Below are 15,715 nucleotides of genomic sequence, written 5' to 3'. Positions count from 1 at the left end.
GCCAAAAAAAAAGAAAAGGAAGATAATATCGGATGGTCACCTGGGCCGACGTATGTTCATCGGAGAGTCCGTCAGCCTTGTCAAAGGCCCGGCCCCACGCAGTTCCGAACTTCACTGATGGGTTGAACTTGAACCCTCAAGCCCACTAGTTTCGGCCGTGACTTTTCCTCTCAAAAAAGAGAAATTAAAAAAAAAAAGTTGTGCCGTGACTGCAGTCCACCGGCGTCCCCGCGCCTCGCGGGCGGCCGGCCGCAGCGCAGGGCGGTTCGGCCGCGCGCCGCGGGCAGCCACCCGCCGCAGCGCGACCGCTCGCGGACGGATCCCCTCCCCTCCCCTAATCTCGCCATGCCTTTCCCCACCACCACCGCCCCCCCGGGGCCTTCCCGGCCCCGCCCTCACCCTAGCCAGCGCCACGCCGCCAGTAGCGGTAGCATTAGCCGTAGAGGAAGGCTAGGACGCATAGGAAGAACAGGAGGAGGAGGAGGAGGAGGAGGAGGAGAGGTGGGGGGTAGGAGGACGGAGGAGGAGGAGGCAGGCTGCCCGCGATGCTGCGGCGCGCGGCGAGCAACGCCTACTCGTGGTGGTGGGCGAGCCACATCCGCACCACCCAGTCCAAATGGCTCGACAACAACGTCCAAGGTATCGCCATTGCTCTCCGAAGTCCGAACAACGCACGAGCACAGCAGAATTCGTAGCTACATTTTTCTATTGCCGTTCCAATCTATTGTGGATACGACGGATGAGGTGATAGCGGTGTCCTGTTGGTATTTACTACTACTTAGCATAATCTTCTTTAACATGAAATGATTCTGAAGGAATTATTGTAGATTTCTAGTAAGAGCGTTTGTTTTTGGGTTCTCATCAATGTTTCAAGAGGTTTGTATGGTTATCTCTGCAGAGATGGAGATAAGGGTGAAGGCCATGATCAAACTCATAGATATAGAGGCTGATACATTTGCAAGGAAGGCAGACCTATACTTCAAGAGCAGGCCCGATCTTATAAACCATGTAGAGGAGACATATAGATCTTACCAGGCGCTTGCTGATAGATATGACCGGGTATCAGGGGAGCTTCACAAGTCCAACCACACCATAGCAACTGCATTTCCGGAGCAAGTCCAGCTCTCTCTGCAAGATGACAATGGTGATGGTTTCCCAAAAGGTATCACAGGGATTAATATCAACAGAGGAACCAGCGCAGCTCCAAAGAGGACGCAAACACATAAAAAGATCAGCTCTAAGATGAGTAAAGACAAGGCACAAGAAGAGATTGAGAGGCTACAGAAGAAAATCCTTGTCTTGCAGACTGAAAAGGAATTCTTCAAGAGCTCATATGAATCTTCGCTGAACAAGTATTTGAGCATTGAAAGACAGGCGGCAGAGATGCAAGAGGAGGTATGGAGCTTGCAGGAGACTTTTAGCACCAGCGCAGTTATTGAAGACAATGAAGCTCGAGCTTTAATGGCTGCACAAGCCCTTATTTCTTGCGAGGATAAATTGGCTAGCTTGCATTGTGAGCAAAAGAGATCATATGAAGAGACAACCATGGAGATTCAAAGAGTCATAGATGCAAAGAAGAAGATAACGATTTTCAAGAGCGAGTGTGGGTATCCTGATGATCAGAAGGACCTACCTAATCACCAAGACATAGAGTTCAGCTCTATACCTTCATCTATAGAGGATAGTGATCTAATTATGAAAGACTGCAAGCTCGAGCTGCAGGAATTATCACAAAAGGTCAAACAAAAGTTTGAGTCGTCCTCAGAGGCGTCCGCGGTGCATCTAGCCGGACAGGTTGATGAAATTGTGGATAAGGTCATCAGCCTAGAAATTGCAGCTTCTTCACAAAATGCTCAAATCAATAGAATGAAAAATGAGGCAGACGAACTACAGAAGCGCCTGGATAGCTTAGAGGACGAGAAGGCAGCTTTGATTGAGGATTCTAGCAAGTTGTCTGAAAGATTGAAGCAAGTTGAGGAGGTTCTGCAGACAATTCAGCGGATTGGAAAGTCTGTGCACAGTGAGAATGGAAATATTCACCAGCAACTAACTGAAGTAGATGACAGTCTTAATGATTTTGTAAAGAAGTTGGATGCACATTCCACTGATGAAATAGTAAATTCATCACAAGATGATTCCGGAATTGCATGCAAATCAAAAGATGAAGGATTATTGGATGCATTAGATGACTCTAGCAAGGCACATAAGGAAGAGCCAGATGAAACTTTAGGGTGGCAACAACTAGATTTGAATGGGCTAGAGGATAAGGATAAAATTCTCTTAAAAGATTATGCATCCATCCTTCGTAACTACAAAGATACGCAGAAACAGCTTTTAGAAATTGAGAAGAGAAATCGAGAATATCATCTCGAGGCAATGTCAGAGATGAATGAGTTAAAGAGTTCCAGTGCAACAAAAGATGATGAGATTCGCTCTCTCAGACGAATGTTGAGCTCTTTACAAACCAAGCTCAACAATTCTCTACCTCAGCGTTTTGTGGAGTCTGAAGAATCATCTGAAGCAAATGCCTCTCCTAGTCTTGAAAACAAAAATATTGCTGAGACAGAAGAATACATGAAGATACGTGAACATGAAGAACCACATGACCCATCATTGGAAGATAAATTCAGAGCAGAAATTAGCAGAATACTGGAGGAAAACCTGGACTTCTGGTTGAGATTCAGTACATCATATCATTATATGCAGAAGTTCCAGAAATCATTTGATAAAGCAAAAGCTGAGATGGATAAACTTACAGATGCCAAAGCGCAGGAAGGCTCAGATGCTGTGCCTTCTTGTCAGTCAGCTAGAAAACAAGAGTCAGCTGTGCTTGAAAAGAAGTTGCGTGGCTTGAGCACTGATCTGCAGGTATGGTTGGAAAAGAATGTGCTGCTACAAGGGGAACTAGAGAGTAGATTCTCATTGCTGTGCAGCATAGAAGAGGAGATATCAAAGATCACAGCATTGGGCCAAACTGATGAAGCTCATTTCACTCCTTTCCAGGCTGCAAAGTTCCAAGGAGAGGTGAGCAGTATGAAGCAAGAGAACAGCAAGGTTACCAAAGAGCTACAAACTGGGATGGACCATGTGAGGAGCCTCCAAGTGGAGGTTGGGAGGGCTCTTTTGAAGCTGAGAGAGAATATTGAACTGTCTATAGGAAGAAGAAACCGAACACAACATAGCTTCAGATCTCTGTCAATGAAAGCTGGAGTACCTCTTCGAACTTTCCTATTTGGTAGTAAGCCAAAGAAAGCATCGCTCTTTTCGTGCATGGGTCCTGTGATGCCAAAGCCAGTTGCTGACATGAGGGCAGGGCCTTTTGGATGAGACTGGTTAGATCATTAGCTATGTTTTTTTTTCCTTTTTCTTAATGTTCTACACGAATGATCATACATGTTAATTTAAATCATATGTTGAGTCTTTTATAGGTTTTGAGAATGTAAAAAGGATCGTGTAATCTCTTAGCATTTTTTTGGAAAGGAAATCTTGTTGTTCCCTGACTTGATTTTGTCTTTTCATTGATGTTGACTTGTGAATTGATTTGTAATATGTATATCCTCATTCCAAGGTACTGAAAAAAAATATAATAATGAATAAGCGTATGGTGTTACAAAATCATTTGGTGCCTAAATTTGATTTATGGGGACTTTGCGCTGAACTTCCTGGTGCTGAAGTTCCATTTGACAAACCAAGAGTTATCTTGTATCATTGATTCGCTGTTTGCCTAACCACTAGAAAAGGTAGTGGTTCTACTGTTTTCCTAGTTGAATTATTATCTAGGAAAAGATGTAGACTCCTTAGTGCATTATACTGACTTTCTGATCAACTATTTCTATCACTGAAGTCTTTTCAGTTTTTCAGGTTCCATTAGTTCATTACCTACCATTTTGGATGAAATAGCCAAATTGGCACCTTCAGGCTTCAGTACTGTCATATATACAAACTATGTTGGCAGGCAAGAGTATATTCAATGTGGTGTTAGCAAAACTTCAAGTTAATCTTTCAGAACAACACTGAAAGATATTAGGATGCATCTACACAAGATATTTTGTATTTTCTGATCATGACATTTCATCGTTATGTAATTTCCTTTTCAGGCAGTGCGATCTTGGAGAAGCCTCATGTTATCAACAAGTCTTACTTTCAAATGAAAAACAAGTGACAATGACTTTCTGCATGCAGTCATGGAGGGCATCTGTAAAGTGGCATCGTTATAGATAAGCATGTGAAGACTTCATCATGTTTGGTTGATGCCCCTCTAAGTCAAACTGCATCTCTTTGGTCTTTTCTGTTGACATCAGTTAAAGAAGCTCATGTCTGCTCCTCGTTAGCGCATGCCTGAGCTAACAGAGGCTATGGATAAATTTTAAATCCTGGTGGGTGGTCATGCACTACACCACCCTAACAAGATATGGTTTATCGGTAAGTGTCAAGCTTTCTGAACAAATACGTTTGGCAGAGGCTTAAACACCATCAGGATTGTCATTATGCATTTCTTCTTCTGTTTGTAACATTGGGAGATCAATCTTTAGGCTGTCAATCTTTCTAATAGACCTGGTCAAAATTCTCCAAAAAGTTAACTCCTTTGAATTTTTCAGGAAGAGAAAAATGTCTTGTTAAATCATTAAAGAAAAACAAAAAGAAACTATTTATTCATCTAGTTCATGTCATCTGATGAAAATGGCTAACGTTTCTCCTTGATATGTTGTTAGATATTGCGAGCTAAAGAAATATGAAATGGACTGACTGGACATGCTAAGATGCCAGATTTGAATCTCATAAAGCTCATCCAAATGTTGTAGGTCTGAATCTACTTCCGATAAAACTTCGAGGTGAAATACATTGCTTTAAATCATTTTATCGTATGACTATTGAGTGGTCCTTAGCTCCTTATTGAAATGCTCCATAGTTGTTTTATCGTTCTATAATTGCATAGTACTTTAAGTACACGACTGCAACAGTACTACAAAATTGTTGCTCGATGAGCTAGTTTAGAAGTTGTATATATTGTTTATTTTAAACATAGTTCTGCAAGAACAGAGGCCTGAAATGAGTGTGCAAGATGATGGGCGTCCCAGAAACTCCAAGCCTAACAGGTCAACTTCTGAAGCTGCTTTCAAGTCCTGCCTATGTCTATCCAGTTGTTCAGTTTAGGAACCTTGTAGTATAGGACAATCACTCTGCATTTTTAGGTTATAGTCAACGTTGGTTACAGAACCTTATGAATTATGACTGTATTCTTAGATTTTTTACAGGAAAAATGGAAACAGAATTAAGGCATTATCTGCAACAGACTATGATTGTGTAGCTAAATGTAGTCTGCAACTATGCATGAATAAACTAAGTTGAATGTTCCAGGCCAAAATGATAGAAATTTGTAAACTTAAGGAAATATCTAAATGACTACCATGATCAACTGACAAATTTTTAGATTTAATTGTACAAGTTATTTGTTAAAGCATGGCTTTAAGACATAATTTTTAACATGTAGACAGTTCAAGTAGCAGTATACATTGAAAGATGGAAGCATTTGGAGTATAGCGTGAGGTTAGAAGGATCAATAATTAAGTTAAATCAATAAAAGAATACTAGTCCATGCAAGTACACTAACTGACTTACATCTCCTTTTGACAACTTAAAAAGAAAGATCACCTGTTCTAGTCACACCGTGCTTGTTGCAATTCCATGCACGCGTTTGTTTCATGAGTAAACAGTCTTAGCTAACCCATCATCTTAACCACCCTGTTCAGTACTTTTCTTCTGCCTTAAGAGGCGAGTGATGGGATTTCCTCTTCTTTTTTTTCCCTAGTCCTCTCATATAATGCAAATCGTGCAACAATGAACCCTATAAGATCTTTGAAAATGGCATATATACAACTATACAAGTATCTCTGTATCAAACTGTATTGGAATATTGGAGGGAAAGCATCTAGTTTTCTTTTAAAAAAGCATCTCTAGTTTATCTAATAGCAGCACTACATACATCTCATTCTCATGGGCTACGTACATGGACGTTGGTACAGCACAAAAGATAAGGAACACTAGGTGGAGCACTGGAGCTCTAGCCGATTCGATGTTAAAGTTTGGCATGTTGAGACAGGTGATCAGAGTCTGCTTCTGGCAAGCAGCATATCTTTGTCTAACTACAGTATGAATTCTATACTTTTCATTTCCCTCTCTAGATCTCTCACTCTCAGAGAGAGAATGGTCCAGTTTCAGTTAGTGTTGATTACTATTCTGTTTTTCTCAGTAAGTGGATTTAATTGGCAATATGTGACGTGAAGTCAAAGGTCAAAACATGGGGGTTCTAAAAGATTGGTGCTGTGTTTGACAGGTGCTGTCAAAGTTTGTCAACAAGTGTATTTGGGTAAGGCCTTATTTCTGTTTCTGTTTGTCGATTTGCTTAGAAGTTTTCAATTACCTAATTTCTCTCATTTTATGGTGTGCTTGCTTAAAATTGGAAACACGCATACGGCATACCCAGTGAATCATCTTGTTTATGTTTCCTGCCGTGAAAACAAAATTGCTCTGAACGTACTTGCCGACGTTCCATACACGCAAAAATATCTTTCAGTAAGCTGTACCTCCGTACCCTATTGATCTGATTTTATACAGAAAGGTCCCTGGCATCAACTTCGTTGTGTTTGTTAATCAATGTGTAATTAGTTGGAGCATATTCCCTAGCTGTGACACCTATACTCATTCCTCTAAATTGTTAACTTCAGCATGACTTTTATGAAAGGGGGCTAATGAGAATATTTCGCGGGCTTTTGTTTTCAAGGCAAAAGCATCTAGTTTCCAATAGCACCTTTCATTCATTCATTCATAAATAAAAGGGGTAAAACAACCTTTTTAAGGACTATTGCCTATGCCATACAATTCAGCAGTACAAATATTCCAGTAGATGCTCCAGTCTAGGCAATCTTCTAATGGCCAAACGGGTAATGATATGTGGATCTGTTGAGTGTAAAGAACTACTGTAAAGGGACAAGAGCATAAAATCTTGGCCGTCGGATTTTACATCAGCGGCTGATATCACCTAACCGTTGTAGTAGTAGTAGCAAGTAAATTTATCAACAGCATCAGGAAATCTGACTTTGTACAAGGAAGAAAAGTCAGATGCCCTGTACACGCATACTTTCAACCCTCCTACAGTCCTACCAGTTGCTCTACTTATAGCTTAGGTACAATAACTTACTATAAATCAGCTATAAATACATATCGGTAGTTGTTCTACTTATAGTGTAGGTATAATAACCGACTATAAATCAGCTATAAAGCTATAAATACATATCGATAAGATAAATAAAAAAAGAGAAAAGTAGTGGGCTACATATTTGTAGCTAGCCACAACACAGACTACAAGTATGACAGATGGGACAAAATATTACTTCTATATTATATATTTATATGTAATTATTATATGAATTGGCTATTAAATTAACTATAGATAATTTAAAGATAATAGTGCTATAATATTAAACTTGTTCTTACCTTGTAATATAGGAGTAGTGGAGATGTGACCACTCTCGGTCTTGCAGTGCATAATGTTTTTTGTTTTTTTTTCTTTTAGCAAGACACACCATCTAAATTCGATTTGACTTGTGAAATGAGTTCCGATATAGTATATATCGGTATAGTTCGCGTGGGACATGATAAGATTTTTTTGTACTGCATGGACGAGTGAGCGGTGACCCTACCACCTCTCACAGTGCATGGCACCATAAGCCAGCGCACATAACGCGCCATGCCCTTCCCCAGTTCCCCTTCTTATACCGTGCCCCCTCCACTTGAGCTTCCCCCCAAGCACACAATTCGCCCGAAGTCCCAAGGCTTTTTTTACGTCCAAATTAAAAAGAAGCCATGTTCCGCCATTCCTCCTCTGCCTCGTCGGCGGCCTCCTACGGCAGCGACGTCAGCTTCATGAACCACTCGCCGGCGGCCGCCTTGCCCGCCGTCCCGACGCAGATCCCTCGCGTCGCCGGCGGCTACCTCGACGGCAATGTTAGCGGCGGGTTACCTCACTTCGGAGGGGCGGTGTCGTCGTCGTCGTCGTCGCCGCCGTCCTACTCCTCGTCGCTCCCTTCGTCCTACTACAACAACATCCAGAGGAGCATCAGCTCGCACTCCCTCCCGCATCACCTCCAGCTCACCGACCACTTCGGCGGCGCATTCTTCTCGTCGTCGTCCTCCTCCTCCCACCAGCTGCCTCTGCCGCCGCCGCTCTCCTCCTCGCCGTCCTCCTCCTCTGGCGACCTCTTCGAGTTCACCTCGCCATGCCCCGTCCGCCGCGTCTTCAGCACCGGCGACCTCCAGGTAATATAAGCTGCATGCAACAGCTTGAACTGCACGGTGCACACTTCCAATCGAGCTGCGTTCATGGAAGCTCGACTGACGAATTGTGTCCTGACGAAAACAGGGGATGAACGGATCGTCGCCGCCGCGGCCGCTCCCGTCCGGCGAAAGCTGCGGGCAAGACGGCAGCGGGCCATTCTCACAGAAGGTCGGGCGGTACAGTGCCGAGGAGAGGAAGGAGAGGATCGAGAGGTATCGCGTGAAGCGGCATCAACGCAACTTCAACAAGAAGATCACTGTAACCATTCCCCTCCTCCACGCTCAAAAATTGCACTCTGATCGCCCATTATTCGTGCTGACGCTTTGGTTGTGTTTGGGGGCAGTACGCGTGCAGGAAGACGCTGGCGGATAGCCGGCCGAGGGTGAAAGGCCGGTTCGCGAGGAACGGCGAGGCCGACGCGGAGGGCGACGAGCGGGAGGCGTTCGACGCGAGCTACAGCTACGACTACTCCGCCGCGGGCTACAGCGACTACCGCAGCGGCAGCAACAGCAGCAGCGTCAACAGCTGCTACAATTACAACCGCAAGGACGGCGCCGCGACGGAAGCGTCTGTCGTCGGCGGCAGCGACAATGGCGAGTGGTGGTGGCGCGCGCCGGGCGCCACCACCGCCGAGGCGGAGCGGCAGCGGCAGGCCGGCTTCGACGTCGACGAGGAGATATGGGCCACCCTCGGCGACATGCTGTCCGTGAACCTCGCCTCGTAGTACGCTGTCGCCGCCGATCAGGGGAGCGAACGATCGAGCTGGAGATCTACCGGCGCGTAGGCCGGCGTCGTTGTTGGTGGTCGGTGGGGTCCGGTGTTCGAGCACGAGCACGCACTAGCTAGCTCAGGGTGGCGGGCGCGCGCGGGCGGGCGACCGGTGCGCAGCGTAGTGGTGCGCCAGCGCCAGTGTGCAGCGCGCGAGAGGAGGAGGTCAGGTCAGGTCAGAGTGGCGTCGTTGACCTTCCCTTGTGTGTAGTATTATTGTAACTTTCGCCAGAAACATCATGAAAGCTGGGAAACGAAAAAAAAGAAAAAAAGAGGGACAAAAAGAAACCTTCTCTCGTGACCGGACACTGAGAAAGATCGAACAACTTGTGCTGCTACCACTACTACTGCTCCGTGATTTCCCAGTTACTTCCACAAAGCCCTGAACGAGCCTGAATCCTCCTCCTCCTCCTCCTTGTTAGTGCTGCTCGCACCCTGCAGCGCAAGCTAGCGTCCGTGCTCGTCTCGTCTAAAAAAGGTTTATTACCAAACGATCAAGTGTGACGCGATGTGACATGCCATGCAGTTCCACTCGTATTTGATTCAGGCTTCGGTGGTGGGAGGGTGGGATTATTGGGTTGGTTCCCTTCATGTGGGAGATGGCGAGACGGCGAGGTCAAACGGGTGCGGATCGCTGTCGGCGAGGTCGCTGCCACAGGCGAGGCGTCCGTGACGCGCAACCATCTGCTGGACAGATCGATCGATTTTCCCTCGCCCATGGCGATGATGTCTGATCTCGGCTTTGTTTTGCATTGGGTGAGAGGGTTTAATGGCCGCCTTTCCCTCCCTCGTTGCGAGTTCCCATTGGCCCGGCTACCTGCACGCGTGCGGACACGTGATCCGCCCTACAGTTGGTTAGCTGTTCGGTCTCGCTCTTTCCCCCCACGAACTGCGTGGACTAGCGGTGGTGTACTGGTCGAGCAATTCCCAAGAATTCGGCCGGCGATTGCAAATTGTGTAAGAGTATTTTGTTATGAAATCTGATGAAATGGAACGAGAGTTGGAGCACGTATGCTTTTTTTTAAAAAAGAATTTTGCCGCTCAACAATGAAGGGTTCAAACACCATTACTAAATATACATGGATGTGTTTTAACTAGGAATTTAGTGAGACCAAAGATTTCCGGATGATTCTTGAGAGTATGTTCAAGGGGATGTACCCTCCATGCATATAAAATGAAATGATGAATTAGTGTATGATTATCTTAAAAATAATTATCTTGATTATTTAAAGTAATTTTTATATAGAAAACTTTTGTAAACACATGGCGTTTAGTAGTTTGGAAAACTTATGTGCGTAAAAAGGGGATAATAGAGTTAGAAAAGAAAAGAAAAGGACAAACAGTAGAAGTGTGTGTATTATACATTTTTCATGTAATCGGATCGAAAAAAATTCTCAACGTTGAGAAATAAACATCTGCATACTACTATAACATTTTTGGACCTTTTTGGCCATATATCCTACTTGTGCAGAGAACCCAACTTGTTGGATGAACCGGACAACCGGTGGAATAATGTTTCTACTTTCTCAACTCTTGTTTACTAGTACTAACTAGTTGCCACAAAATCATTATATTTATGTGAAATATTGTTTCTACTTGATTTTGTCTATTGTGGCTTAGAGGAGCTCAGTGGCTAGGTGAGGTCGTTAGGGTTGAGAAAAGAAAAACAGAAGTGGTGCTAAGTACTGCTCCATCTGTCACTAATATTAATATTTCTAGATTGTTTAGCTATTAAGGTTAAGAGAAAAATATTATGTTTCAGTTTAAATTCCTCACATTATTCCCCAAGTATCTGATTGGCTAAAAATTAAATACTTAAATTCATGTGTATTAATGTCCCAAAAAATATTTATATTACGTATAAATTTTCAATCTTGTGTATTAGAATCATTGTGCCACGAGAAATACTTATATTGCATACAAAATTTAATCCTACATATGTTTGTATCAGGGAACAGAGGGAGCGGGAATTGGGAGAACTATGACTGAGGTTATGGGCACGGTGGCATACTGGCATCACTCGTACATAGGAGGAAATAGGGATGTTGACTTCCTCCATTCTCTGATAGATATTTTTCTTGAACACTTATAATATTAACTCATAGGTATATGTAAGTATTAACATTTTGTTTATGAAAATAACATAGTTATTTTAAATATAGCTGTGAATATATGGTTAGAATAGGCCGTGATTAAATATGTGCACAAAAAATTGTATGCTGACCGTCTCTATTGATGTCCTTAACAACAAATAAAAAAACATTGGGAGTATGCTTTAATTAATTAAGTGGAGACATATTTCAGTCATTTGTGATGTTTGTAGAATAAGGAATTTCACCGTTCAACATGCTAGGGATCAATCGAACGGCTGCTAGAACTCGGTACTTAGTGCTAGAACAAGATGTGGAAGGTAAATTTGACTTTTCATGTTAAATTTTGTTTGGTCTATCTGATCTGAGGATGCGGCTAGCAAGGGAATATCTCCAGGCAAACAATATCCAAAGTCTCGTTCAGCCGCCGCCGCTGCTTTCCTCAGATGAACGATGTTGTCTTCCCTTGCCTTTCACACAATTCTGCCGTCGTAGCCACTACCGCTTCGCTGAGCCGCGACCTTCGACTTAGATGCATCCGTGAAGATGCAAAATAATCGCGCCTTGAGGACCGAGAGTCCGAGACCGATGCTCTACTCTCAATCGTACCTTAAAGAATCAACGGTTGGATATAATTTGGTACAGGGTGGTACCAGTAACGGGAGTACCAACTGTTGAACCATAACAATCCTCTGGTAGAATTGATCCAATGTCCTCTAATTGAACCGAAACCCCTCAAAATTTTAGCAAAAACAAAATATAGGAACACTGATATTTTTGGCATTTTTTTTTACCAAAAGACGGATTGCTTCCTTAGGAACGGCATTCCCGGATTCTTATCATTTTTAGCTTTGTGGATGTCATGTCTCTATAATACAAATGAGCATATATGGGGATAAAATTGCGGCTAAAATTTCTGGACGAAGATAAACCGAGTTATCACAAACAGAATACACCGAGGGGAAAAATTCGATTCGCAGTAGCTCAGATACAATTAACTCTACTATTAGCACACCCTTTTGACCACACAAAAGAATCGCAAAATTTTATCACCAAAGAACATTTAAAGCGGCAACTAATTGCGCCTCGAAATGTAGCACGAAAATGAAATGTAGCGAAAGGACATGGCAAGAAAATCACCCAACGGGCAAGAGCGAATTCAGTTCCAATCCTCGCCTCTATCTCGAGCTCGATTTTGGGAATCATGCATCCATGAGAGTTAGAAGAAAGAAAGCAATGCAAGAACCTCCTCCAAAAAAAATCACACCTTTAGACTGATCGCAACGGGCACGATCGTCGCCGGCACCATCGCCGGGCCAGGGACCAGGACATGATACCGTAAAGATGAGTCAAACAAGAATAAGAACCCAAGTGTATATAATGCGACTCAATCAATGATTAGAAGAGCAATTGAGAAGCCTCCATGCATGTTGAGTTAATGTATTATTGCTCTTGCAGTTATTAGCAGAATCCTTCCTTAATTTCTCAGATACTGTTTAATTCCTGACTGTAAGAAACGGTAGAAAAATGCACAGAAGTCTCCTGACTGTAAGAGAAAGAGGTTTTGAGTTTTGACAGTCAGTTGTTGTTTACAATTACAATCAGAGAAGGCAAAACAAGTGCAAATCAAACACATATATCTACAGGCAGGACATAATGGCATGTGACAGCATAGACCATTAGCTAGCAAGGATCATCACTTCGATTCAAACTCTTCTATGTGAGTGTTTATACTTTTGCATGTGACTATGGGATTCATGTGATCAGTCGCTCGATTTAATTATGTCATGAAAGTGACCATTGCATCTTTGCACTGACAGGAAGGAGGTCGACATCTCCCTAATCCCTATATACTGCGGGCTACCAATAAGCTAAGTACCGTGCTTTTTTTAATAATTTAGTTACAACATCAGACATTCCCAAGCTCACATGAAGGCCATTTGCAGTTCTTGTCTTTCCGTCAAGTAAGTTTCCAAAGGCATGCAAATGGCTTCTAATGCTGCATATAGGTTAGGGATGAGGAAAGGAGATTATTATGCTGGGAGAGCCCTATAATTAAGGGCGCACTAATTCTCCCACTTCCTTAGTATATATTTTAGAGCAAGCAGAAGTTGAATCTCTCTGCCCCTATCTCTCTCTGACTCTTTGGAATTTCTAGCTTTGAGCAAGGCTATCTCTCTTTCCCTCTCTCCGTAGAGGCGGGGAGGGTGGCTGCCGAATCTTTGTCGGCCGGTAAGCAGAGTACTTTGTGCAGATAATCTATCTTAACTAGCTATGATTTCAAGTGTAATTAGTACTCTTTTTGGCACAAATTCTTGTGCTAAGTTCATGTACCAATTTTGTAATTGCTGTTGCTGAACGTGCGACTATATAGAATATAGTCAAAATGCCGCCTCCCTCTTTCAGCTAAGCTGAGTCATTTTTTTTTCTTTTGTTCAGCTAACGCCGCTCGACAGTTGATGTTGGCTAATGTGCTATTCTTCAGGTAGATTAGCTAGCTAGCTACTTAGCTTCATGATGATTACAATTTATGAAGAGAATGTGACCAGCAATGGCGTGTAACGGCAAAGCATATTTGTAGTAGCATGCAAAATAATCAAGAAACCATTTACAATTAGAAGCACCAAACCACTTTCTCAAGTGGAGGAGGAAGGAAGAACAAGGGAATCATGTGAGGTGTTGCATTCCCTCTCTATATAGTTATAGTATTGTGGAGATTGCTTACACCAGTGTAAGGCCCAAAGAATCAAATGATGGCCTTGCTTTCACGGATAAATCAATCATAAGCAAAACACATGGCATGAATTAACATCTAAAAGTGCACACTTGGATGCTATTGTTGACCCTAGTAAGAAATGTAGGGTACTAGCCCACCCTAACCACTTCACCAATAAGCAAGCTCTTACTTGAGGTTAGAACAAAAAAACAAAAAGATATGATCTTTGCGCACTCCAGCGAGGGATCTTGATTGGAAAAGTATCATTAATTTGTTTAAGGACGGATTCAAGATTAAGGACAAACAGGACAACGAATGTGACAATGAGGTCAAAAGATTTCTGCAGAAATTCCTTCAGTGGGGGGGGGGGGGGGGGAAAGAACATGGTAAAAAGATGGAATCAGCAAAGGGGCATAAATATTACTATTTAGAAATGCTAAGTGACAACACAAAGTTGAATTTGTTTAGTGGTAATTGGTAATGAAAGTGTTCTAAGTAATTCCCGCAAATGGAAGTTGTAAACTAGCTAGCTAGTGATTCCTTGCCACTTGTTAGCTATTAAACGCAATTAGGCGTAGTAGCTTAAGCATTTTGGGGTCATGCATGACAGCAGCTGAAATGTGAACACACCAAGATTTTGTTGGGTGGTCAAAGAACTTCAGCAGACACAGATTTCCCAAGTGAAAGGAACATGATCATTTTGTTGTTTTCGTGTGAAAGTCTCTATCACAGTTACCACCCGCAGTAAAAAAAAGAGAAGACATGCATGATGTAGCGTCAAAATTCATGGTATATACAAAGGTGATGTTACTGATGTAAGATCATGGTTAAGATAACGCGGTAAAACTATTGGATGGCAATGAGCAGGTAAATGTTAAAATCGTCCAAGAGAATCATTAACGTCATGAAGACGTAAGAAATGCATTCCTCTCTCTATATTTTTTTTAAAAGAACTGCGCTCCTCTGAAAAATTGTTACGCCTTTGGACTACGTTTTTAAAAGATGCTAATATTAATTTTAGAATGGAAACGGTAATACAAAACTTAAGTTTAAAAAAAACATTTTCATTCTTCGCTTCAATTGTATAATACTAGGTGTTTTTTTTTAAAAAAATGCATAGGTACTATACAAATATACCAAAGTTTATTTTATCTCTCTTAAAAAGGGAAATGGTAGACTTAGGGCATGTTCAGATTCATGTTATATTAAACCATACCATTGTTTATTAATTTTTTTTTGCGATGAACATTGTTTATTAAAATTAACAGATATATGACAACATTTAGTTTATTACTTAATATTTGCCATGTCTAGATAATTGACAACATCATATGTAGTATATTCTACCAAAACTTGGTGATATTACTAATTTGCTAAAATTTTGGAAATATTGAAAATATCTATAAAGTAAACAATCCCTTAGGATTTCTTACCGAACTTGTACAAACACCTAACCTCATCTAAATTCTTTCTTTTTTTTAGCATAATCTAACTTCTCGTTTATGATAACACGTGAAACTTTTGAGCGGTTTTTTCCCAATAAAATTTTTGTACGTATACCATTGCTAAAGAAAAGAACACATTGAATTGTACACTGAAATAGTGAAATTATTGCGTTTTGTTTCTAACAAAAAAAGAAATTACTCAGTTTCAGAAGGCCCATTAGATAATCACTTCCATAGCCGAGATGGAGCCAGCCCAAAACACTTTATGGGCCTCCAGAAACAGATCCAAACCTACATGGGCCGAAAGGCTGAAGCCCAATACCTACCACCTAAATCCGCTCCCCATCTTCCCTGTGACTCT

General features: G+C 42.2%; 2 protein-coding genes across 2 annotated transcripts; both read left to right on the top strand.

Moving 5' to 3' along the window:
- Positions 1-200: 200 nt before the first annotated feature.
- LOC4327456 (protein NETWORKED 2A) lies at positions 201-3,500 on the top strand. Its single transcript, XM_015768253.3, has 2 exons — positions 201-639; positions 899-3,500. The coding sequence occupies exons 1-2, from the start codon at positions 546-548 to the stop codon at positions 3,325-3,327; spliced, it is 2,523 nt and encodes an 840-aa protein (XP_015623739.1). The 5' UTR covers positions 201-545; the 3' UTR covers positions 3,328-3,500.
- A 4,156-nt stretch (positions 3,501-7,656) lies between these two features.
- Positions 7,657-9,391, top strand: LOC4327455 (zinc finger protein CONSTANS-LIKE 9). Its single transcript, XM_015777697.3, has 3 exons — positions 7,657-8,316; positions 8,420-8,593; positions 8,679-9,391. Exons 1-3 carry the CDS (start codon positions 7,864-7,866, stop codon positions 9,057-9,059), a joined length of 1,008 nt encoding a protein of 335 aa, XP_015633183.1. The 5' UTR covers positions 7,657-7,863; the 3' UTR covers positions 9,060-9,391.
- Positions 9,392-15,715: the final 6,324 nt, after the last annotated feature.

The sequence above is a fragment of the Oryza sativa genome, chromosome 1, assembly GCF_034140825.1.
Source record: "Oryza sativa Japonica Group chromosome 1, ASM3414082v1".
NCBI classification, from domain to species: domain Eukaryota; kingdom Viridiplantae; phylum Streptophyta; class Magnoliopsida; order Poales; family Poaceae; genus Oryza; species Oryza sativa.
This window is presented reverse-complemented; position numbering and strand designations above follow the sequence as displayed.